This window comes from Anser cygnoides, chromosome 1 (genome assembly GCF_040182565.1).
Source record: "Anser cygnoides isolate HZ-2024a breed goose chromosome 1, Taihu_goose_T2T_genome, whole genome shotgun sequence".
In the NCBI taxonomy this organism is placed as follows: Eukaryota; Metazoa; Chordata; class Aves; order Anseriformes; family Anatidae; genus Anser; species Anser cygnoides.
This window is the reverse complement of record NC_089873.1, coordinates 46478546-46502938: the sequence shown is the minus strand read 5'-3', so window position 1 is coordinate 46502938 and position 24393 is coordinate 46478546. Positions and strand designations below refer to the sequence as shown.

The 24393-nt window shown below is 37.6% G+C and overlaps 1 protein-coding gene across 3 annotated transcripts in view; it reads right to left on the bottom strand.

Annotated features, from left to right (window-relative positions):
- The window catches only part of BLTP3B (bridge-like lipid transfer protein family member 3B), a 56861-nt gene extending 32526 nt beyond the window's left edge, over positions 1-24335 (bottom strand). Inside the window, exons 1-6 of one of the 3 annotated variants that reach the window (XM_048061147.2) lie at positions 24110-24333; positions 16711-16857; positions 6943-7105; positions 5856-5894; positions 2725-2816; positions 1034-1223 (exon numbers count right to left, since the gene is read on the bottom strand). In XM_048061147.2, coding sequence (XP_047917104.1) covers positions 1034-1223; positions 2725-2816; positions 5856-5894; positions 6943-7005 — 384 coding nt within the window. In that variant the 5' untranslated portion in view covers positions 7006-7105; positions 16711-16857; positions 24110-24333. Of the gene's footprint in view, positions 1-1033; positions 1224-2724; positions 2817-5855; positions 5895-6942; positions 7106-16710; positions 16858-24109 lie in introns of all 3 variants that reach the window. The other 2 variants (XR_007162318.2, XM_048061146.2) reach the window with 2 other exon arrangements.
- Between the last annotated feature and the right edge of the window lie 58 nt (positions 24336-24393).

Sequence of the window (24393 nt, the reverse complement as noted above, 5' to 3'; positions counted from 1 at the left end):
AATAAATCACTTGCTACAGTTCCTACAAGTCTGTGTTTCCAGAACTCATTGAACCTAATGAAACACTCCTCAAGGAAAGCACTGTTGTATAGGGGGAGGCTATTCCGAACCAAATTCTTCTTAAAAAGCATAAAATCAAAAAATATAGCAATACAAAATTCCATCTATTCAAACTTGAATTCTTCCTATTTAGACTTCATTAACACACAGATAAACTGCAGAAGGGACATGATGCAAACTGTAATAATTAATAATCAGTAATAATTAGCTCTAAGTTTCACCTTTTTTTTTTTTTTTTTAAACGCCTATATATTCAAGGTCTGCTGCATGTCAAAAGTAACTAGTTGTCAATAGAAAACACAACATTCAGCATCAGCCTTGCACTTAGTATACATTTTACTTCAGTTACATGGGAGAAAGCAAAAGAATGATGTACACCAATGCAGGACTTGCATGTTACTTTTCCCAGAGAGTAGCAAAGTATGTACTTTAGTGCTATTACTTTTTTGTACATGTATGATTTAATTATCCCCAGAAAAATGTTCAACTCTTGCATAGAATCTTTATTAGAACTCAGTTAAAATTGTTTAAAGAAAAAAATCTTTTTTAGGAAAGCTCTCACAAGCAAATAAATGACCAGCTAAAGCTTTAAAAATTAAAAACAAAAACAAAAACAAAAAACACCACTTAGTTAATATTGACTTTTTTTTTCCTTCCTGTATTCTTCACATCTGCTGTAGTTTGCATTTTAAAATGGTCAGGGTCTTGGAGAATGTAACAGTGGAACTCTACATATGCTTGCCTTGGTATTCAGTCTTCCCTGAACATCCCCTTTGGGCACTGCTACAGACATATCGTTTGATCTGACTCTCACCTACCATTTTTATGTCCTTGGGTTCTTAGGGAACAGCTGAAATTACTGAGTGCAGTTTCTCCATTCCTGGTAACAGCATGTTTCCTAGTGTGCATTTCAACTACCTCCTCTTCTACCACAAAAATAATATAAAAAAAGTTAGCAAAAGATAATATTCACCTCTCCACGTTGACCTTCTTGTATCCTGGTAAATCTCAGGTCAGCATGTTCCCAATTTGCATTTACACTATATATTCTTAGCTGGGAAAGTTCAAATGAAGCATTAAAGGCTTTTGCACCAATCCTTATTACAATGGAGTTCACAGAAACCGAAATTCCTTCCACCACTTTTTCAGCAAAGCCATATTCACTAGAAGGTGAAATGACAATGTATTAATTACAAGCCAAAGGAAATGTCACAAATTACACTTATTAAACAACTGAAATACAACATAACACAGACCATAATATAAGTTCATAATTTATTCTTTATCAGTTACAATTTTTTGTTAAATATTTGACCCAATTTACACTAACTTCTTCTCTACCCTCTGATCCTAATCTCAAAACAATCATTCTGTGAATAAAGAACATATTTTGGACAATGATCAAACTCCATGAACTATAACAATTAACACAACTTTCCATGGTAAAATATGAATAGAGTGGTATACTTATAAAAATAGATAAAAATTGCTGTGTTTGTATTAAAACAATCTACACTACTATGTAGATACACTACTCTTCTTCATGTATACAAGAGTAATTAGTGTTGAACTATCTGACAGTTCCAATCTGGCTGGTATTTCTTTCTGTGAGCTAAGTTATACTAAGTTATACTAAGTTATGCTGCCCATCAAGACAACTACCTTTTTATATGCAAAATAGCATAAACAGTTCGCTTTGTTTCATCCTACAAAAGAAAGGCATCCTAAATAGTCAAATTTATAGACCAGATCAACAGGTATCCCAGTACTGAGATAAAGCAGCTGCAATTAAATTTTTAGTAAAAATCTTAACCACTCTGAAAGTTCTAGAGTAGTGAATGGAAAATACTGTTTAATATATTCTTTTAACATCTAAATTTATTTGGCTTTGGTTTTTTTCCTGCTTGTTTTAAAAGTACAGTTTAAGTGGTTCGTCATTCCTTTGCCTTTTTATAACTTTCATCCTACACAGAATCTCTATGGCAATGATTTTCAAGCTGTACTCTGTACAAGGAGACAGAGAACCATGGACTACTTCTAAGTATTATACATAAATTACAATAAGAAAACAAATTGTATCATAAAATTCATTTCTCTATACATGGGTCCCTATGCTCACTGAAAAACATTTTGGGTCCATAAAAGAAAAAGATTGGGAAAAAAAAAAAAAAACACTGCTGTAGCAATATGTCATCTTCACAGATTACCAGATATATAGCAAGCATGAAATCTTTCAATAAGATTTCAAAAAGAAGCTAGAACATTAAAATACCACACTAACAAATCTTAATAACATTCATTATACAAAACACACACTCCCACACCATTATATATATTTTCCAAATAAGTTGAAAGGCAAGATATTTAAAATTTTGAAAATTAAAGACAAATCAAATGAGTATATTTTTAACGCAGTAGTTATACTTAAATGAAACATTTCTAGCAAGTTCCATATACGGTTTAGATGTTTTTTCCAGACACAGGTCTGAAATTAAACAGCTCTATCAGTATACATATGTAACTCCGTCCAGAAGTAATAATATTTTAGAGCTGCAACACTATATACTACAGGAAATACGCAGTGAATCTAAGTGTTCTACACTAATTCAAAAAGAGAAAATTAAACTTTTTTTAAATCAAGTACAAGTGAGGATCATTGCTGACCTCTGTCCTGACGCAGTTGCTATAGGAGAGGGTCCATTAGGGGCTCGTGGTTCTTCACATGTGCTCATTTCCATTACAACTTTATCCAAGGACTTGAAAAACAACAGAAAAAAAGTTGGAGACATAAGAGGTAACAAAGTAAAAGGCTGATATATGAAGAAAGAAAGAAAGAAAGAAAGAAAATCACTGATTTTTTTTTTTTTCTAAATATACATAAGACATTCCAGACCATGGCATTTTCCCATAAACTTTTGTAAAGTACCAGAATTACTTTTATTTTTTAAATTTGTTTATAAAGGTTTTCATATTTTGAGAATTCTAACACACTGCCCCAGTTAAATATTGGATTGTAGAATTCTTGATTCGTCATTATTTACCCATCATATATATTTTGAAAAATAGCATTTTGAAAAGGGCATTTAAAAAAAAAAGCATTTTGATTTAATGCATACTCATCTGGGTTTTCTTCCTACATGGTTGTTCTTTCAAAGAAATATTTAACACAGTTCAAAAAAATGTTAATGGAAAATATTTGAACCTAGTCCACTAAAATTCATAATAATAGTGGAAGTTTAGCGCTGAATCTTTAAAACAGAATCTGTACATAAAAATTCATTATATGACTCTTGGCTAATCTAGCAGAAGTATTTTATAGAAAGATGCATTCTAGTATAATTTGCAACACAGCATATTCTAGTATAATTGTATGCTGTTATTGTATTTTTGGTACTTGAAGTGGGATCCTTAAAAAAGAAGCTGGGAATTAAGGGAATGAGACCCAAATCCTATTTTAATTGAAGGCTTTATTAAAATAGCAGAGCTATAACACAAATTACACATAATGCATAATAACAGGGATGAAGAATAAGATGTGAATATACCAAAAGCAAAACTTTATTTCTAGCAACTGAATAAATCCATTAATCTCCTAGCTTATTCACAGTGCAATGTTTGTGACCTAAATTTTGATATAAACTGGGAAGGCTCTTGATTTAAGGCTTATAGTTCTGCAATCTTGTCCCATTTCATGCTCATTAGAAACTCAACAGCTAATATTATGTCCCTGTCTAGCTCTGAGTTTATACCACCTCTTCTGAATTCCTCCATTTACTCCCTTCGCCAGTCAGACAAAACACACCAAAAAGCTTTGTCCTCAAATTAGATTTTTTCACAGGTCAACCTGCCCTACCTACTGCATTTTATTATCATGATGATCACCACAATTCACTTGATCCACAAACTATGCTACTCTTGTCCATGAAGTGATAAGATCATAGATCTTATCCATGATCCCTGGCTACTACCTAGAAACTCATTAGCTTCCTACTCCGTATTTTCTTATACTTCACCATACTGTGAATACTGCTGTCTCAGTTAATGACTTGCTTTGCAAAACATGGGGGGGGGGGATCTAATCCCTTAGTCTGGGGAGGGACAGGGGAAGCAAAGGTTTATTCTAGTTATCCTACCACTTTTGGAATTTTTGACCGTTCTTTTGAGGTTAAATTAAGACCTTTGGAACATTCTCGTTTGTTACACGATTCATGCAAAGAACAGTAGGGCACTGAATACAGAATTCTCTGTAATATACACAAGAGTTAATTACGAACACCTGGATGTAGACATCTGTCTGTTGTTTCCTCACTGGAATCTATTTGTACTTTGTTAGAGGAAAAACTGCTGCATAGCATCCACAGGTCTACAAAGCAATCTTCAAAATTTTACTGCTCATCACATAGAAACAGGAGGAGAGATTGATGAAGAGCAAAGGAAATTTAATATTTGCCACTATGTTAACAGATGGAGTTTTACAAAGGATGACTCAGTTCCAAGAAAGTACTTTTGGCTAGACAACTGGGTTCTAGCTACCTCCTAAGCTATTCAAAAAAGGATGCCAACTAGGGAATGTTAATTAAAATATAATCAAAGTTTCAGTGATAAAGATATCCCAACCAAAATAGTGGAAATTCAGATGTAATAAAGGGCTGAAGTTGGACACTTAGGCCTTTACATTTGTCTTCCTTGAGAAGTCAGAAAGACTGTTGTACAATCTACCATTGAACAGTTATCTTTTGATGTCAGTTTTCATTTAACACATTTGTTCAAGAAAAAATTTATATGACAAAGTTGACCTTGAAAATCACCTTAACCTCAAAGATTACTAAAGTAAGTTCACAGCAAGCAAAGCAAACTGGCCTTGTTACTGTAGGTCAAAGTACGTAATCCTTGAGAATACCATGGCTTAAACTGCTTTCCTAATTTGGCAATTGCATCTTACAGGCAAGAGGTTGAACCATCCCACTTCAGCATTACCATCCTTTAATCTTTGTGTGTCAGGGAAAAGCGGCACAGGCATTAGTACATTACAACTAGGTCACTAGCAAATCCATCAAGAATTTAAAACAACATCTTTTTTTCCAAGTCTGATTCAGAGCTAAGGAATCAGAAGCACATTCAAAAAGTCACCGTGTGTCTGGGAAACACAACAGTTAAAGGCCTGTTCATTCCTAGGCAAGCCCAATTAAGAAAGTTTAACCACCATCAAGCAAATTACTTCTGGTGTTACCACAATTCTCAGTAAACTCATTAAAGAGAAAAATAAAAGAAGTGCAAGACATAGCATCCATTCTAATTGGTTTTGAGTCTCATGTACATCTTTTACATCCTATTTATATCCAAGCTGTATCCTAGGGTGTTATAGAAATCCTGTGAATGTTGTCTGTATCAAACCTGCTGTAACTGGGACCACTGGATAGACTGCAGATACAGAACAGAAAAGTCCTCAGAAAAAGATAGCTCTAAAAGATAGGTAGGAACTTGTAAAAGTACTACTTGGACAAATAACTACCCTTCAGATGAACTTGAGTTAAAACGTAATGCCTGAGGATCTTGACAGAAATCAGCTAACAGCCAAACATTATGACAATGCCCAAAGAAAAAAAGATTAAATAATTACAACAGTAAACTAACAAAAACATTACGGTATCTTGATCTGCTGCTACCCAGAGGACACTTCCTAACTGTCCCTTAATGTTTCAGCTATTTCTAGAACCAATTTGAGAGAACAATATAAATATTTGAGATAAATTCTGCTACAGAGTCTATATTTAGGAGTTGATCTCAGGACTCACCAAAGAGATGGGATGTGTTTTCAATTTTGTCCATGGTATCTGCAATGGAAAACATTACTCTAAGACAAAGTAAATATTAAAGATACAGCAAAATAAAGCACTTGCTTAGGATGTGGTTTAGATATACAAATTATAACTCCTGGACTCAAAAGAACATCACTTTCAAGTTACAAAGTTTATCTGAAAGTACTGTATAAGAAACTTATGCACACATCTCTTTCAGGTGTTAAGAAATAAACTTCAAAATCTACTGAGCTCTGAAAGGAAAACACAGAGGAGCAAAACAGAACCTGTCTCTTTAACACTGAGTTGTCAAACATCCGCAAAGGCAACACTGCCTTCCACATTCTTACCTTTAAAAGGAAATAAAAATCCACATTTGCTCGCTTGGCCTATAAATAATTGCTTGTCTGTAACAAAGTATTAAGAACTAAAGTATTAAGTAAAGAAAGAAGAGACTGAGAAACTGCTAAAATTTGACCAGATAACTTCTGTCAAAACAACCCATAGCTTCATTTCTTACTCTAAATACAAGGATAATCTAGGAGAGGAGATACATTGCTTCAATTCTTCACAGCCACCAGGATCAAAAAAGTGAAGTTGGCTAGATTTAGAGCGTTTTCACATCTCCCACAGAGACAGAATCCCTCCAAAAGATATTTTTGGAGATTGGAAAGGAACAAGAGGGAAAACAGTAAAAAAAAAAAACAACAGAGGGTGAAATAGAAGAAATAAAACATAAAAAAGAACATAGTGAATCATTAAAAGATACCAATTATATCATGGGCAAATATAAGCTTATACCTCTACTTCTATTTCTGAATATGCAAGAATACATTCCATACAAAGAAAAAAAAATTAAAATCACTGTTTATTTTCACCATTTCTTTATGTATTTCATGCCATCATAAGAGAAAAAAATAGTGAGAAATTATTGCTGGTAACAGCTTCGTCTTTCTCTAAAATTTTATCAGGTATTCACCCCAATTTTCTGTTAATACAATGTTGCTCAAAAGTTTGCAGAGACAGAAAGGGGGAAAAAAAAAAGATACGGTTAATTGCCACTTCAGCATAATAAAACACTCACCCTAATGGATGCCTTATTGCAAAAGACTTTGTTTATAGCAAGCCATGTTGGAAGATCCAGCATGTTCTGAAGCACCTCTTGATCCAACTCTAAATTGGTCAGCTGACCTTCCCCCTTTAACGTGCTCAGGTTGATCTTGTCAGGCGACAGATTTTTGGTGAACCTAAGAACAAACATGCAACTTAAGTAAATGCACGTACAGCAAATCAGAGCTGTCCTGCATGCAGCAGACAATTTAACTTAAAGGAATGGTCTGGCACAGCAGGCAGGGGAGATGGAAATTATCTTAGGTACAATTTCACCCTGAAAAGAATTAGTACCACGAAATTTCATGTTTGCTTTGTCTCACTAAATACGTAGACAATTAAATACACTATGAGGTATTTCCCTACTTGTTCATCACCCAGAATAACAGATATTTAATTCAAAATACTTAACTACTTATTTCAAACTATATAAAGTAGAATTGAACCCATCTCACTCTATTTTTCAAAAGAAAAAAAAAATCAAAACCTCTGTGACATATACCGTAATTCCTGGAGCATGCAGAAATGGCTGATAATTTAACTCAGGACAGGTAACAAAAAGGTACTTTTAAACAGTACCTATATTTATATATATATATATAGGTACTGTATGTATATATATATATATATACACACTGTATGTGTGTATATATATATGTACACACACACTATATCTTGAAAAGTTTCATTTATAATATTGTTTTAGTCAGAATTTAACAAAGAAATTATACATTTATATAAACAGGCACACGGCAGTATGGTGAATATAATATACTGGCTGGAAGCTTGAAAAAATAGTCTGATATGCAAAGGCTAAAAAACTGTAGCTACTTAATAGAGAAGACATGCAATATATGTCACTATACTTAAAAGGTGCTATGATTTGCTTATACAATAGAGCAGTCGATGTAACTGTGTCAAATGGTTGACATCCTTGTGAGAGAACACGACAAAATCATGAGTGCTCTGCCCTCAAGTCAACAACCATAGCATTATACCTACCACAAGCTAAAGACTGGCTGTATTTAACCGCACCCACATACAGCCATGGAAATCTGTTTCTGCTCATGAGTGGGTCTAATTTTACAAGATTAGATAGAAGAAAATACTGCTGCTTGCATTACACTTTGAGACATTTCCCACTGAAATCCGCCCATGCTGGTATTTTCCAGGCAGAGCGCAAAAGGGTTGCTCTGTCCAAAATGGAGGCCCTGGTGCGACCCAGAAGTTCCCTTTCCATTCAGACTGGTTTCTGTACAAAGTCCCTATTGAGTAAGACACTCAGCGGGAGATGGTAGAAGAAGGTGAAGAAGGCTGGCAACCTTTTCCTCCTAACAGTTTCCAGCTGTGGCTTGAAAACTGGCTACCATTTTCTTAGCCCAACTGTTTCATTGCTTTCTTATCGTGGTAAGCTTTGGAAATGCATTTACCTAGCCTGACAAAACCAAAATGCCCATATTTACCACTTCTACAGACATTCAGACAGACATCACAAACCTACAGAATTTCATCTCCCTGTCAGTTTAAGCATAAAGAAGAACTCTCAAAGACCAAAACATCTGAGGGTGGAGGGAGCACAGAAGCTTGTTCAGAACTTAAGGTTCAATTATTTTTATTTTTTAAATTATACCAAGTCTGAAGTTATCCAGGGTGTATTTGCAAAAAAATACTAGACGTGCTGCTTATGAGAGAATAGCTGCAGTTGTTTCTGTTGGCTTAAAAAAAAAAATAACCAGAAGAAATGAGCTTTGACTCAAGAATAATATATTTTAATAATTACAGTATTAAAAAATATATTAAGATCAGACTACTAACAAATATATTTTCCTTGACAACTAGTACTTCTAAATGTTCCATTTAGAAACATGAAAATTATTTAAGCCCTCTATTCCTCACATCGTTTTCCAGTTACCCTTCTTTGTTCCTTTTAACAAGAAAGAATAAATTGAAGAGCTGAATATCCTGCCTCAGTAAACCACCCCGTCAATAACTGCAAAATATAAGGTCTCGTATATCAGAAATCATACTGACAAGTCTCATCCAACTTCTTAATTGAAATTCCTAAAATAAACAGCCATTGAACATTTTCGGTCATAACACAGTATCTCTCTCTACTTACTAGATGATAATCACCTTTAAATAACACCAGCTTGTGACTTTTAAGTCACATTTATACAGCAAACGCAAAATATTCTGCCATTACATACACACATGGCTTACTGAGACTCTGATGCTCTTTGTAGCAACTCCCCTCTGGGTCCCCAATAGCTATGGCACACAAGAAACAGCACTCAACTCAAAGGCAGACAGATGTAACCACCAGCTTTGTCTTTGTACTGCAGACAAATCACAGTAAAACCCAGAGGATCTACAGGAACACGTTTCCAAATTCCACAGTGAGAAAGACACCAAAATACCATTAAGGATGAGAATAGAGACAGTAAAGCTAATCTTAAGTTACTTCCAACACCCTTGAACAAAATAAGAGCTGTATCCTACCAACAGGGAGCAGAAGGACAGGGAAGGCAATATCAGCAAGCAGTGTCATTTTTCCTCCCTTTCAGCATAGCTTTTTTTTTTTTTTTTTTTTTTTTAAATAATTCTTCTGAGTGCTGCTTTCAACTTTTCACCTTTCCTTGCAACCAGTGAAAGGGAGAAAGCTCTGTGTGCTGCTTCATCTAGCACCAACCAACACAAGAGGATATCCACCTGGAAGTCTACACCTTTCATTTCAAAGGTCAGAGAAAGGAACTTTAGCAGGAAGGTTGCGAGAAGGTATTTCAGGTTTAGACACCTCTAACAGCTGATTTCTTCATTCCACTCCCCCAGCTGGAATGTCACTGATGAGCGGATGCTGGCGAGACAGTGGCACCTCCCCAAAATCCATAGTAACTTCATAACATATGACAACCACATCTGCTCTGCCCAGAGCCAGTTTTCCACAGAGGATGCCAACACTTTACGTTTCTCTAATAATTCCCTGCTCCTTCTAAACTTAATTGTTCCACAGAATATACTTATGATTGTTTAGCACTTTAGCACTATTTCATACACTACTTCGAATAACAGGAAAGTTTAGTTTCATATGGTAGTTTCTGATTTATAAATAAATAATTCAAAATTACAAGCTGGCATATTTGAGCAGCTAACCCTGCAAAACACGTGATCATACCAGTTCAAATTTAGAAGAATTTGAAGCTTCATGGATAAAATTAAAAAAGGGCCAAACAACAAAAAGAACAGCATTTTGTATTTAAAAACAAAACAAAAAAATCAACAACAACAACAAAAAAACCCTCTTAGGGTAACTACAACTCTCCAAACGGCTTTGTTCTAGGATCCCACCGTGTATCAAACCAGGACATGCCCAGAAGGTGAGCCATGGACACGTTGATGCATTTCTAGTACAGGTTCCAGTGAACTTGCTATGAGTGGGCAAAACCCATCACTGACAATATTGTTAAATAAAATAGATAAAATCAGATAAAATCTGATACAATGTTTTAATACTATTAAATTTTAATTTTATTATTCAATTTAATGTTAATAATATCTTTAAAACTCTGGTGTTAACAATGCCTCGGGGACGTTTTCAAATATTTACTGTCAAGGTTTAAGAACACCACAGCATGGATTTTTAGGCTGGCAAATTACCTCTACATCTAAATAATGACTCTCTCTCTTAGCACTACAACCTGGAATGCTGAAATTGCTTAAACTTTGAGAACTTATTAGGCTATCATATTTATTATTATTTATTATACTTTTTTTTTTATATAAAATCGAGAAGTACGTACCAGAAAGTTAGAACAGAATCTTGTTATTCTGAATAAGCAGCCATCAGAAATATTTGATAATGTTTGACATTGTGAACATGTTAGACAGAAAAACATTTTAAAATTCTCTGAGCTTTTCATGTAATTTCCTGGAACTAGCAGCGTCACCAACTTCACGACATGCACACACCCTTCTCTCTGACTCAGTCCATGCAAACAGCTCCCCCCATCCTGTCTTTTGTTTTTCACCCTGGCGTACATTCCTTAGAACAGCTTAGTTACTCCTTAAAGACTGGCTCAAACTGGGAGCAGAAGCCTTAACGACTGGGCCATGTCTCTGCATAACATCCCATGAGCTTCCTTTCTGAGGGAACAGTGTTGGTGACCACTGCTTGGTGCAAGAAATGAATCAAGGAGAACAGAGGAAAGCAAAAGGAAAGGGCAAGAGGAACAGAAATATAATAATGTACATGGCTGCGTTCAACAAGGTTTTTTATCTCATTGTTTTGCTGAGTTAGTAAGACATCATTGTTAATGAGACAATACATAGTTGGCTTGTTAATACCACGAGCTATTCTTAGCAAAAATGTTTTCATTGATTTAGTTTCAATTTAACAAACTACCCTTCCCTTCTCCGAACATGCAATCTGAAGTTTGAATTACTACATCTAATAGCATGAATTTCAAACCAGTTTAATATTCAATTCTATAAGGTGATAGATTAATGCCATAAAATATCTGACACTTTAAATGCAAGAATCCTGAAATACAGTTAATACCACAAGCAACTTGACACAACTCCCCTGAGCTGTGTCACACACACAATTAATATAATTGTGCTGTTAGACAGACGGTTCAATCTTCTTTTTACAGACTATTGATTAGGAGTTCAATGAAAAGCATAAAAGGTCACAGAATAACAGCACGGTACTAAATAAACGTATGTACAGTAGTCAGGAGCACAATGAATAGTAATCTAGAGGTCTCAGTAAAAGAACTAAAAACCCATACAGAGATGATTTTTTCCTTGCCCAAAATATTTATATTCTGAAGTTTTGCTTGGACAAGAAAGGCTTGGAGTTCTGAATGGGATCTCCACGTTGCAAACAGGAAAGATGGCCAAAAAATGAAACTAGGAAAAAATACAGTGGAGTGGACAGGGGAAGAAGCTATTCTGAAAGGATTAGCTCATGTTTTGTAGAATCGAGCCCACAGATTACGTGAAGTTCAGAGCAGTGCTCCACAAAGGTTTGGAGAGATGCCTTGTCACGTTCAATGAACAGAAACTCCGACCTCTAGATTTAATAGAGAAATTATGGAAGTCTGAATCTCATTTGGACATGGGACACTCAGATGTTTTGCTCATCTACTGAATAGATAATCTGTTCCACCTGGCTCTACCATATGTTCCCCCCTGCCTTCTAAATAAAATTCCTCCAGTGATTTGATCCTACGTATATGCCCTGATCGTGACAGACTATTAAATGTTAATATGAGCCACATGTCTTGCTGATGGCCTTACTATGAACCAGAAATCCTTTAGAAGATACATGGTTCAAAACAACAGGCTCAGAAAAAGGGCAGAATGTCCTAACAAGAACTGGCAACTGTATCAATAATAGAACAGTAGGAACTCACCAGAAAGATTACTTTCTTCCTGTTCCACCTGGCCGAACCAAGTTATTAGATCACTAAGAAATTCAATGTAATTTCTGAAGCAAGAAACACAGTCTTGGTTTTTTTTAAATTGTAGTTCAGTGGAAGATAAAGGTTTCCATGACTCTTGGCAGAAAGGAGGTCTACCATTATTCTGCTCACTGTACCACTTTAAAACTTAAGACTTAGCATTTAAATTGAAAAGAACTAACTCTGTAAAAAAAAAAAAAAAAAAAAAAAGATCACCACAGCATCCACAGCATTTACTGTTATGAATGACTTCCTTGCATATTTGCATGTGTATCTCATTTGTAATACTGCAGATCAAAATTGATTTTCATTAACTGCTCTGATCTGAAAAACCTTTAAAGCCCCCCACCTTTCACTAAGCCAAAAAAAAAAAAAAAAAGTGTCCCAGAAAACAGAAAATAACCTGCTGCAGGCGACATAATAAGTTTCTCTCGTATTTATCTACTGTAACCAGAAGCAATAAATACCAAAGTCTCTCAGGAACAAAACATCACCTGCAGACACTAAGTTCAGGAGCATTGCAATACTTCTCCTCATGACAGCGTATCATTAGTTAAGTCCAAAGTACCAGGATGCTTAGATTTACATGGGAGCAAGTCCTAGATGAGAAAAGACAGACTCCCTAGATTAAAAAAAAACAACTCTACATACCAATAATATTAAGCACAATGACCTTCAGAAGAGTTCTTAGTAACTGTCCCTTCCTGACCCATGTATGACAAGAAGGAGAAAGGATAAGAGACTGAAAACAGTTATACAGCATTAAAAAGATTTAGCTGCCATTGAGGCAAAAGTGTCATCTAAAGACAACAAACTTCACGGATGTAAAGTGCTTGACCTGTACTGAATACAAACACCACGCTTCTGTGGAAGCTGTCCATGCAACAAGATTAGAATCAAGCAACTTCACCTTTTCTTTGTACTTAAAAAAAAAAAAAAAAAAAACTGCAATCAAGATGTCACAAAAGCTGGTACAGAAATTAAGTATACATTAAGTGGCTTAAGGTTAGTAGAAATTGGTCAGGAGACTACAAGAGCACCATGTAATAAGCTCAAGGGATAAGCAGAAATATAAAGGTAGTGGAAAAGGTAGTAGATTGTGAGTAACAGAAATCTTTGAGTGAATTCTGGCTGTTCTAGCGATGTTCTATTTTTAATGCAATGCATCACAGCAGTATTTCACCCAGAATGAAATCATTAACTATGGTTTATGTAAGATTTAGAGTAAATGAATTTTAGCTCCAGAGAATGAGTTAAAATGTGTGATAGCTGACAGGTAACATTAAAGTCACATTCATCAAGTCCTCAGAAAATTGACCTTCTGAAGAACTCAATAGATCAACAAACGGCTTTGCAACAACAGCTGACTCATTGATGATGCAAGATACTAGACGTTTGAAGATAAAACCCAGTAATTTCCATGAATTGTAAATGAAAGGGTTTTTTGTTTATTTGTTTTTGTTTTGTTTTAAGAAAATAAAATTGGAAGATAAGAGAAAATGATGAAAAATTGCCTGACATATAAGGCTCAAGTACTACTATATAAAAAGTATGAATAGGAAGTAGCACTAAATTTCACCATAAAATATGATGGCATGCCCTCATTTTGGATAAAACATTCATTTCTGAAAACATTAAAGCCAATTTAAAAACAGATAGGATAAACAGAAAAAATAATGATGAAGTAATGAAAACTGCACAGAAAGTTAATTGGGTACTCATTTATCAATATAAGAACAAAAAAGACATACCAAGCCAAAAGAGAATGCCTTTAAAACCAATAAAGGGAAACACTCATTACGGAACATTTTAATGACCATGGACCACCAGTACAGAACACAGTACCAAAATCAAAAGCTTAGTAGAATTAAAAAATAATAATAATAATAATGATCAGGCACTCATGGTAAGATTTGTAGGGAGGGGTAATACCTTTTATGCCATCACCACAGTACAATTGACCAGACACACTTGCACAAACACTTCAAGTTCTTTACTGAAGAATGTTCGCAGTACATTAGGCTGAAAATAAAAACTTGTGAGGATAAATTTTAATATTTCTGGACTAAAACCCTACCAAAAACAATGACACTCTCCCAATCTGCACCACAAAAAGAATTGCCATAACACCGTAAAAAACTCACCACCACTATTAGCAGGTAATTAGCCTACAATGGGCATAACTTTGGTGGTTTCAGAGGCTATCCTCCAGCCTTTGTCCAGAAGTCATCTGTATTGGCAAGGTTGTGTCTTGTGTGGATTCTCAAATACCATGCGCTTTTCTGCCAAGAAGCCCCCATCAGTAAATACACTGCAAGGGCTGCCATTCCCTGTATTCTCATAGAGGTAATCACAGGAGACTCGTAAATGGCAATACCAACTGCAGCAGCTGCACCAACCTGCAAATTTCTCAAGAACACCTACCATTGTCTGTCTATAGTACCAGACTGGCACCTTTTTCCACCCACTGACAACAATTTCTGCACGAGTCTAACAACTTAACCCTAATGCCCTTTTAGAGGGCATTCCCGTTTGCACACCCTGCCTGGACCTACTGCACTCAACTGCAAAAAAACAAAACAAAACAAAACAAAACACCAGATGTGACCACAACACCACCACCTGTGACCCTACAGCTTCAGGCCGGACTTTTCAGGCTAAGAAACACGACCTGGAACACCTGAACGGCTCTTATCAGGCCTTTTGACTTGTCATAGTCTAAAGACAGATCTCCTTTCCCCACCCCTGACCAGGCAGATCACTAACTGGAATCCTGACTCAGCACCCAGCCCATGCGTCCACAACCTGTCGCGCCATCCCCCTTCTCTCCTCTCCCATCCTAGGGGGCGGGTGCCTCAATATTACATTTAGTTTTCTGATGCCTTCCAAATAACCGCTTCTATTTCATCACTACACAGGCAGGCTTCAGCGTGGACTTCTACTCAGCTGCCTTCCTAAAGACAACTTAATACACTCATGCGCGCTCTAAGTCCCATTTCTAAGTCGACACTTTCTCAAATACAGACATTCCCACCAACTCTCTTAACAGTATATAAATCTCCCCCTAATTAGTTCTGTAGTAATACATACAGGAAATTATTTTCCTTCTATTTGTAAAGGAAGGTCTTGGTTGTTCTTTGGGTACTGATAGAACCGAAACAGCTGCTGTCATCAATAGCTATTATCTAATTACATGTCATGCAGCAAATCTGCTCAGAAATAGCCAAGCATTGCACAGAGATGAGGAGCTTTCATTGCATGAATGCTAATCACCTTGTAAGTAAAATATTGCTCAATCGTTCATTTATGATAAAACCTCAAACAGACCAATATCAGCTTGTCTATTCCACGAGCTTTTTCATGCATCGTTAACCATGTGTACAAATGGCCAATACCATAAAATCCCAAAAAAATTGTTTAAAACTTGACAATCTTATATACGACAGACCTTAATGTGTATGTTGAGTACAAGAAAACAAAATCCTTAATATGCTAAGACACATCTGGGAAGGTACATGCTATTTCCATATTGCAGGCAGCAAAAGTAACACATCACACTGCGAATCTGTTGATACTTGGTAACTGTTCCATTCCAGTCAAAATACGACATTCTGTAACTAATGCACAGAAAAGGCACTTGACACAAAATAATTTTATAAATTTAAACCAAGAAACAAGAGTGAGGCATAAAAGCACGACACCATCTGCCTTCTGGAAACTGCACCATTTATTTATGTAACATTAGCAGATATCTTATTAATGCTAAGCAATCAGATTTTACAACAAAAAAAAGATTTTTCAGTACGACATAAACTACAAAGCCTATTTTAATTTTTAAAAAAATCAGCTATTCTCTTACATAAACCAGGATAAAAGCTGACTGATCCTCCAAATATCTATCGATAGAGAGAAAAAAAAAAAAAAAGATTAAGTTACACAAAGGAATTAAGCAGGTGAAAGCAATAAACAGCAAATGTCAAGTAGCCTATAGATATGGAGATACGTCTAAAAGATTACATTTAGAAATTATAAATAAATATATGTTTATAACAGGATTGCTGGTGTACTTCCCAAGTCAGTTTTGTAAATTTAGTTTAGGACTTTCTTGTTTTCAAACATACCTGCATAGCAAGCAATTACTTTTTGCAGAATCGTAAGTTCCAAAAACAAAAGAGAGAAAACCCAATTGACATTTTATAGAATTCATTTCAGTCCCAAATCTGTACAAATACATACCACCTCTTACATTTAATCTACAAAGGTGGGAGAGGGGAAGTTACCTGAGGGCAAGGTATTCAGACAAAAGGCCCCTACTCCTGGTGAAAGCAAGTGGTCAGTTGCCACGGTTTCTGAGAAGCGCCTGGTGCTCATTTTGGTAGTAAGGATATTCACAGCAAACCAATCTCCACCAGAGCCAGCAGGGATCGCTGCAGGGAACGGGACACAGGGGACACACAAGGGAGCAAGTTCAAAGGGGAAAAAGGAGTGATACAATAATGTAAGAGATTTTTAGCTAAAGAGAACCGCAGTCACAACAGTTTGCTATACATTAAGACATTCTATAGCTGAAAAGGAAATAGAGCTGTACAAAGTGCTACATTCCCATGAGAATATCCCTTACTGTCTCATACTAAGACACTGCAGCTGTGTTTAAATGAACAGCTTATGTAGAAAAAAAATCAATCCAAGGATCCATATAATACAGCCAAGCGGTTTCAGAGACACTCAGTAAGTATATTTGGAATGTGAGAAGGCAGCTATCCTGGAGCTGCAGCACACAAGAGGCTGTTAGTGTATTTTGAAATGGGAGACAACTTTTCAGTTTTGTTTTGCCTGAGATTTCTCAGCCCACGTTATTTGTTCCCATTCAGCATCTCCACTACACCTGTTTAAAAGTCACCCTACAGAAACATGACTCTACAGAGATAAGGGAGCAGGACTTGCTGGGTTTCATTCTGTACTTGTGGCAGTGCGACGAGGACCAGCATTTTCTAATTTCACAGGGTTTGAAACTGTAGCACATTAAGCCTCTCAAAAATTAAAAAAAAAAATAATAGAATACTTAACTTAGCAAGTCAAATGGCAATGGAAGAAAAGAAATTCTTTGTTAACTGTCTTCACTTTGAAAAGATGCCTCAGACTAAATATAACTAATACTTACACTCTATTATTGCAGGGACAGTACAATCCTAGCCCTTCATAGGCTATTTGTTAGGATATCTGAATGATATTTATGAGATTTATTACAGAACTGAATTACAGATATGTAGTTAGTAGTAGTAGTTATGAATGAGAATTTTTCTACAGTCTCCAGATCCCCAAGCAATGGGAGCGTCTATAACATGAAAATCGTGGGTCCCAAGAGTGCTTCCTCAGGAGTCAGATGAAGAAGCCAGTCGGAGAAAACAAGAGCTCTGGTGTTCTCAAGCTGTATGGTAGTTGCATGGCAGAGCTGCCACAAGATTTGCGCTGGGGTCCTGCCTCACACGTCTAGGAGCAAGGCTCCTAGATCCATGCTAGGAAGCCTGGAAGGATGGAAAGCCATAGCCTGAGCTGGAGCTCTTGTACTTGGTACATTCCTCTCCTGATTCTTCTAATGAAAAGCTGATGGAATGAAGAGATCCAAACTTTGGTTAGCGTCAGCTCCTCAGAGGTGTACAGAAGAACTGTAGGACCTACTGTTTAAGAAACCTTGGTTCCCCAGCAACCTGCCAAAAATTAGGTAGGTATTTGTCACATAATTAGTTGTTAGCAATTATTCTCTTGATTTGAAACAAAAAAATCATGAAACAAATTACTTTGTGTGAGCCTTCCTAATTCTGTTAGTTTTTCATCAGAAATCACCTGATATCCTTTGCCCAGTCTGTTTGTACAAGGAAACTGGAATTAAAACCAAATACCCTTTAACAAGCGCCTTCTACTCAAAGTTTTGTACACAGTTTTATACCTCTTTGATACAAAAAACACTAAGGCTTCAGGAGAAATACCAAATTTCAAAAAAAAAAGAAAAATCACTATGTGTTCTGTTTTCATTCTTCCCCACTGCATACTTGTTTAACCATAACAATTTTATTCCCCACAGACATTATTTAAATACCCTCCTCCCTAAGAATGCTTTGCACTCGTGTATCAGCTGCTTGTACATGAAGTAATCTTCTACATCATTTTAATTCTGGAAACTTATTTCCCTGTCAACCTATTGTGAGAATTGCTTCAAAGGAAATGATCACATACTACGCAACTAAAATGCTACTGATTAATTCATGGCAATTCTGTAAATGCATTAATTTTTAATATGTATACACAAGACTTGTCTGACAAACAAAACTTCAGCAGAACTTTAATGGTACAAAAGTCTGCAAAATCAGCATCCAGATTTATAATACCTTTGCAAAAATTATATAAAACAAACTGAAAGTTAGAAATAAAATTCAGTGAGTTTATTTCATTAACCCAAATGCTCCTGAAGTCTCAAGAGATTTTTATGAATGGGGACACACAAGATTTAATAATTTATATCTTAATATTAACAAATGTACTGATTAAGAACTCTACCAGCAAATAGATTATTGCCGGTTTATCTCCAAAATAAACTTTTTAAATTCAAACAAAGCACCACAGCAATTTCAGTTTGGCTTTTTAGATGCCATTCTGCTACAAAAGCTTAAAATGCAATACAATTGTGAAGCTACTAATAAAAATAGAAGTGAAAAGGGTTTTTTTTTTGGTTGAAAAAAAACACATTCATTGATTCTTTTATGCTTATCAGAATACTACCAACACATTCACACAGGCAAAATCGTTGGCATGAAGTCTCCACTTAGAATCATAATGAAATTTTACATTGTGCTGTATTTTTTTAGTTCCTTTATGTTTGAAATTCAATACTTTTTGTATCTTTCTCTGTTTTCTTCTGCCACCCCAAGCAGTTTTGCTTTACTGCCTGTTCCATTTTTTTTCAGACTCAATTCTTTCACTAGGTTCAGCAGCATGATGTTTGTAATAAACAGATAACACTTTCTGTACGCATTCAGATTAAATATAGACTTATTCAGAACAATGTAGATTGTTCCACCCACTTACATTGTGCTTTGAAGTCCTTCCATACACCACATAAGCCAATAAAGTCAGTCATGTAGAAAACATCCTGTAAATACTTCAGTGTAAGCAGAGAAAGAACCTGTTTTACGCTTATTCTAGGGAAAGTACAAGCTTTGTGTTCTTTGGCTGGCTAAAAAATGGGGTAACTTTCACAAAACTGCAGTAATACAGAAGTAGGATATTCAGTAGGGTGAAAAGAAGCAAACGCCCCTTGCTTCTTATGCTACTAGTCGAAGTTGGAAGTTTCAAAGGTCATCCAAACAACTACAGGTAATTACAAGAAGAAAGTTGTCCTTTCTGGCCAAGTATGTAACCCTGCTACACTAGCAGGTTCGAAGAGAAATAACCCCAATCTCTTGGGGTGGCAACGTGCCCCGCCAAAGAGGTGTATCTCACAGGTACCGAGCAGAGTGACGCACTGGTCAAATATTAGCCGGGACTGATATCGGTGACGCCGTACCAGGTGATGTGATACCGCTGCTCACAGCAGGATGAACCGACCCCTTGGATCCATGCAATCCTTACGTTACTCTTTGTAGAATTAATCTTCCTAGGCATTTTAGGATGATTTTCCAACTACGTGATGGATAATGTTATCGTGAAACATACTGCGATTTTCTTCTACTGAAATCTTAGTGTTTTTGCATCTACTGCTGCAGGTGAGCAAAAGCAAGTTCACCCAGAACCACATAAACTGGCATGAACAGAAAGTGACCTGGATTTCTGCCACACCAAACATTTTTAAGCCACTTAAGATTTTTCAGTGTGTGCACATGTGTAAAAATAGCAAATACGTAAGACTAAAACAAAAAATGTGATTTTCTTTTTCAAGTTGAAGTATGCGCTATCATTGGTAAACTTCAGAGTTAATATGCAATTAAGATGAGGAATATCACAGTCAGTGGGGATGAATTAATGCAGAGGCAAGTTTGGAAGCTTTCCTTCATGCTTCTCAGACTTACACTTAAATAAAACTTTTTTTATAAAAAGGCATGGATCTTGAAGACACATAGAGGGCTCCCTGTTAGACCACAGGTTAGCTAGAAAGGAAATTTTAGTCAATTATATTAAAAGACAAAAAAAAAAAAGTCTTATACAAGCCTGTGTCAGCAACTCCTGATCCCTGATAGTATTTTGGATCTGAACAACTCAAGAGTCAAACCCTGATAGTGATGATGACACCTTTCTAACTACAGGTAGTACAACAGGCACACTATTGGGATCATGCATAGTGAAATCTAGAGTCCTGCTGGCAATCTTTAAAACCGCTGCTTTAAACACTCGTCCACAAACTCTAACAAAGGAAAAAGATGCAGAACTGGAAAGTATCTGCTTATCAAAGCAAAGCAGTCCACAGAAAATCTTGCAAGAAAAGCTGCTCTTCAGCAAGAAATCTCTCGCCCATGAAAAGACATAATGGCACACGTTAAGATTCAATGCGTGTTTCAGTTCATTTCATTCAGAGAAAAAGCCTGACAAGACGAGTAAGCGATACCAAACTCCTAGCCACCATGTTTCATTTCCACCTTTGTGAAGGGTATCGCCATTATTCAGATATACTTGATTCATTGTAGGGCAGATAATGTTATGAAACAAAGGTACTCCACCATGCATGTTCGCCAGAAAAAATGATCCTACTACAATAAGCAGCTGACAAAAATTCAAGGTATCTAGCTTTCAAACAACAAACTCATCTCTTCAGCTTAGTAAACCATGCTTAGTTTCAAATGCTGTATCAAGCACCATATAATCCAAATAACAGAAAAATGTAACTGTGTTCCCTCTTCCTTCCTTCTCCACATTTTCTTCTGCAGCCTTGGAGAAAAGCAATGCGCATTGAAGGGAGTGGACTGAGCTAACACTTCAAGAAATTTCTAAAAGACTGTAAGAAAACTGAAAACCCACCAGCAGACCCTGAAAGAAGGTTCAGATTTGTTACAAAGCTGCAGATTTGTTTCTAAGCTGCAATACAGTATTAAAAAAAAATATTTTACAATCTAAAAAGCCATTTAGATATCAAAACGTTTTCAGAATCCAGTTTGGATCTCCCTCTTCTCCTTCTTTTCAGACCTTAAAGATCCGTATCTATAAGAGTTTCCCCTAGATAACAAATATAGCGTAAGGCTGCTTCACACCCCCAGTGTCCATCAGTCCATCTAAAAGCACCATAAAACTGAATTAATGGAAGCTACAATAACTGAATGACACAAATTACGCTTTTAGTTTTGCATACGCAATATCCAGATGGCTGTAAGAAAGCTGAAATTTGCTAATGGATGTGGTGACAGATATTGCAGCAATCTCTATAGAAAATATTGCTAAATCAATATCCGGGGGGGTGGGATTCGGGGAGGAAGGCCTGGACAATATGCCAGCCAGAGGGCCCTGGCAACCTCAACCATTCTGTGATTTGTGACCAAAAAAGAAAAAAGGAAAGCACAGAGAACTGTAACTGAAGGTAAAAGATTATGTCTTCTATTTGTTCTGTGAAGTACAAATCACATTTGGCTTTGTTCAAAGAGAAATCTAATCACCAAAAATGGAATACAAAGAGAGGAAACAAAGATGAAAATAAATCAAGATAACTGGATAATTCCTTCAACTTTTCCTTTATTATACGTGGACAGTACGTTTCAATCCAGACAGTAATACTTCCCTTGGTGAAGATGACAAAAAGGCATCAGTTTTGAGGAACTATGAGAATTGCAGAACAGGAACCAATATAGTAATAGAATCTGAAGTGAAAGTGTCTTTTGGCACCCTCTCTATTACAGGAACTTCCTTATGCCTTTGGCTCCAGACTGACACAAAACAATGTGTGAAGCCTACGTTAACCCCAGTCTAATAAAATCTAATAAGAAAGGAAAACCTGAAATAAAGAACAATGTTGTGACTTTTGTTGGGGAAAAAAAAAAAATCCTTGAAATTCAAAGAGCCACCTGAATTTGTTCTCTGGTGTAACCAAGTTCTGCAATCACTGAAGTACCAGTTCTGCAGGGAGAAAAGATTATCTGATCATGTGCTTAAGAACACCCATAATAAGGGCTTTAATAATAAGGTCTGTATTTCACTATATTAATGTTGGTGTAGCCTCAATGATCGTGAGCCTCAGCTTTAAACTGCAAACCTCAGATCGTTAGACATATCCCATAAGCTTTTCAAAAATGCCAAAACTTGCACCAATCAATTAAGGTAGTCTTGTTGAATAAGCGTCATCACATCCCACAAGAAAACATACAGATTTATCAACATCAAAAAGTACTTAACGCTGCTTTTCGAAAGCTATTTATTTCACAAACCAGACAAGAGCCAGCTCACGTTACTCGTGCTCAGTTACTAGACACGTGTTTTACTTTAACCTGTAGCATCGAGACCAGTTCACTTCCCTTCTGATACAGCTTGCTAAATGGTGCTATAGGAAGTGAACCGTATCAGTGAATTAAGCTCAGTGATTTCCTGCACACTGCTGACGAGCAGGCTCGCTCAAGGCAGATGACATCTTCGTCCAGCATTCCCATTCTCGCAGTGCTCAGTTACCGTCTTGCGAAAACAAGACTTCTGCATCAGCATTCCCAGCTACAAAAGCTCACAGACAGGGCGGAGGAGAAAAATTACTTCACTGTTGTTTGATACATCATCTTTAAGGGACGGACAGCGACGGGTTGGGAATGGGAATTGTGCCTTCCCTGTGCACCGTTGGCACAATTGTCAAACGACAATCTGGCATTTTATTTGGTTTTCTCTGTTAATTAACAGTAAGATAAACACCTTTGAAAAACCATTAAAAAAAAAAAAAACAGAATGAAATGTTAAAGAAAAAAAAAAAAAGTAGTATGGGGCCAACTTTTCAAGCAATACTGAATTTATAAAAGTAAATCCTGAAGAACAACAGTGCTGCAGTATTGTGACAGATGAGGTACCTACTAGGCTTTTGCCTTTCTTTACAAACGGAAGAAATTTAGCTGTGGCTTTTGGGAATTGTTGTGCAGTTTGTGTGTTTGCATAGTTTCCACGACCTTCCCGCACAGGACCCTGACAGCCCCCAAAACGTTCCAGTGTGACAATTTTTCCTCCTGCTGCCCACGCCGGGTGCAGTTAAGTTCCCCACAAGCCGCCCAAGTTGGCTCATCCCTCCGGCAGCGCCGCCGCCAGCCGCCTTGGCCACCCGGCCCCACCTGGCGCTCCCACAGCTCGGGGGCGGCCGCAGGATCCGCAGGGACCCCGCACCGCTGCGCCCCCCGGCTCCTCCCCGCTCCCCGGGCGCCCCCCGCGGCCGCCGGGGGTCGTCCCTCAGCGCCCCCCCCGGGCACGGCGCGGCGGGCGGGGACTCGCTCGGTGTCCCCCCTCCGCCGCCGGGCGAGGGGCCAGTGGCCGTGCCCACGGCTGTCACGGCGGGACGAGCCCTGGCGAGCCGCCTCGCCCCCCTCCAAGCCCCCGTGAGGCGGCTCCGGGTCTCCCCTCCGCCGGCCAAACGATGCCCGGCTCCTCTTCGCCCCACGCCTGACCGGGCCTCGGGGCCTCTCGCCCGCCGCCGATCCCCCCCGCACGCCTCAGCCCACCCCGGGCAAGGGCGCTGACCTGGAGAGATGCTTCAGGATCTGCTTCTTGATGATGCCCGCCATGGCGTCCGCCTGCCCGCGCCCCTCACGACGACCGGCCGGCACCGGGGCCGCGCCTCATCCCTCCGCCCGCCCCAGCCCGAGCTGCTCGGGCAGACCGCGGGGCGCGCAGCCGCTGCCGCCGCTCCCCCTCACTCGGCGCCCGCCGCCATCTTGGCTGCACCATCGCCTAGTGACGGGGGGCGGTGGCACCGCCGCCCGGCACGGGGAGAGGCGGGCCCGAGGCGGGGCGGGAGGGGGGCA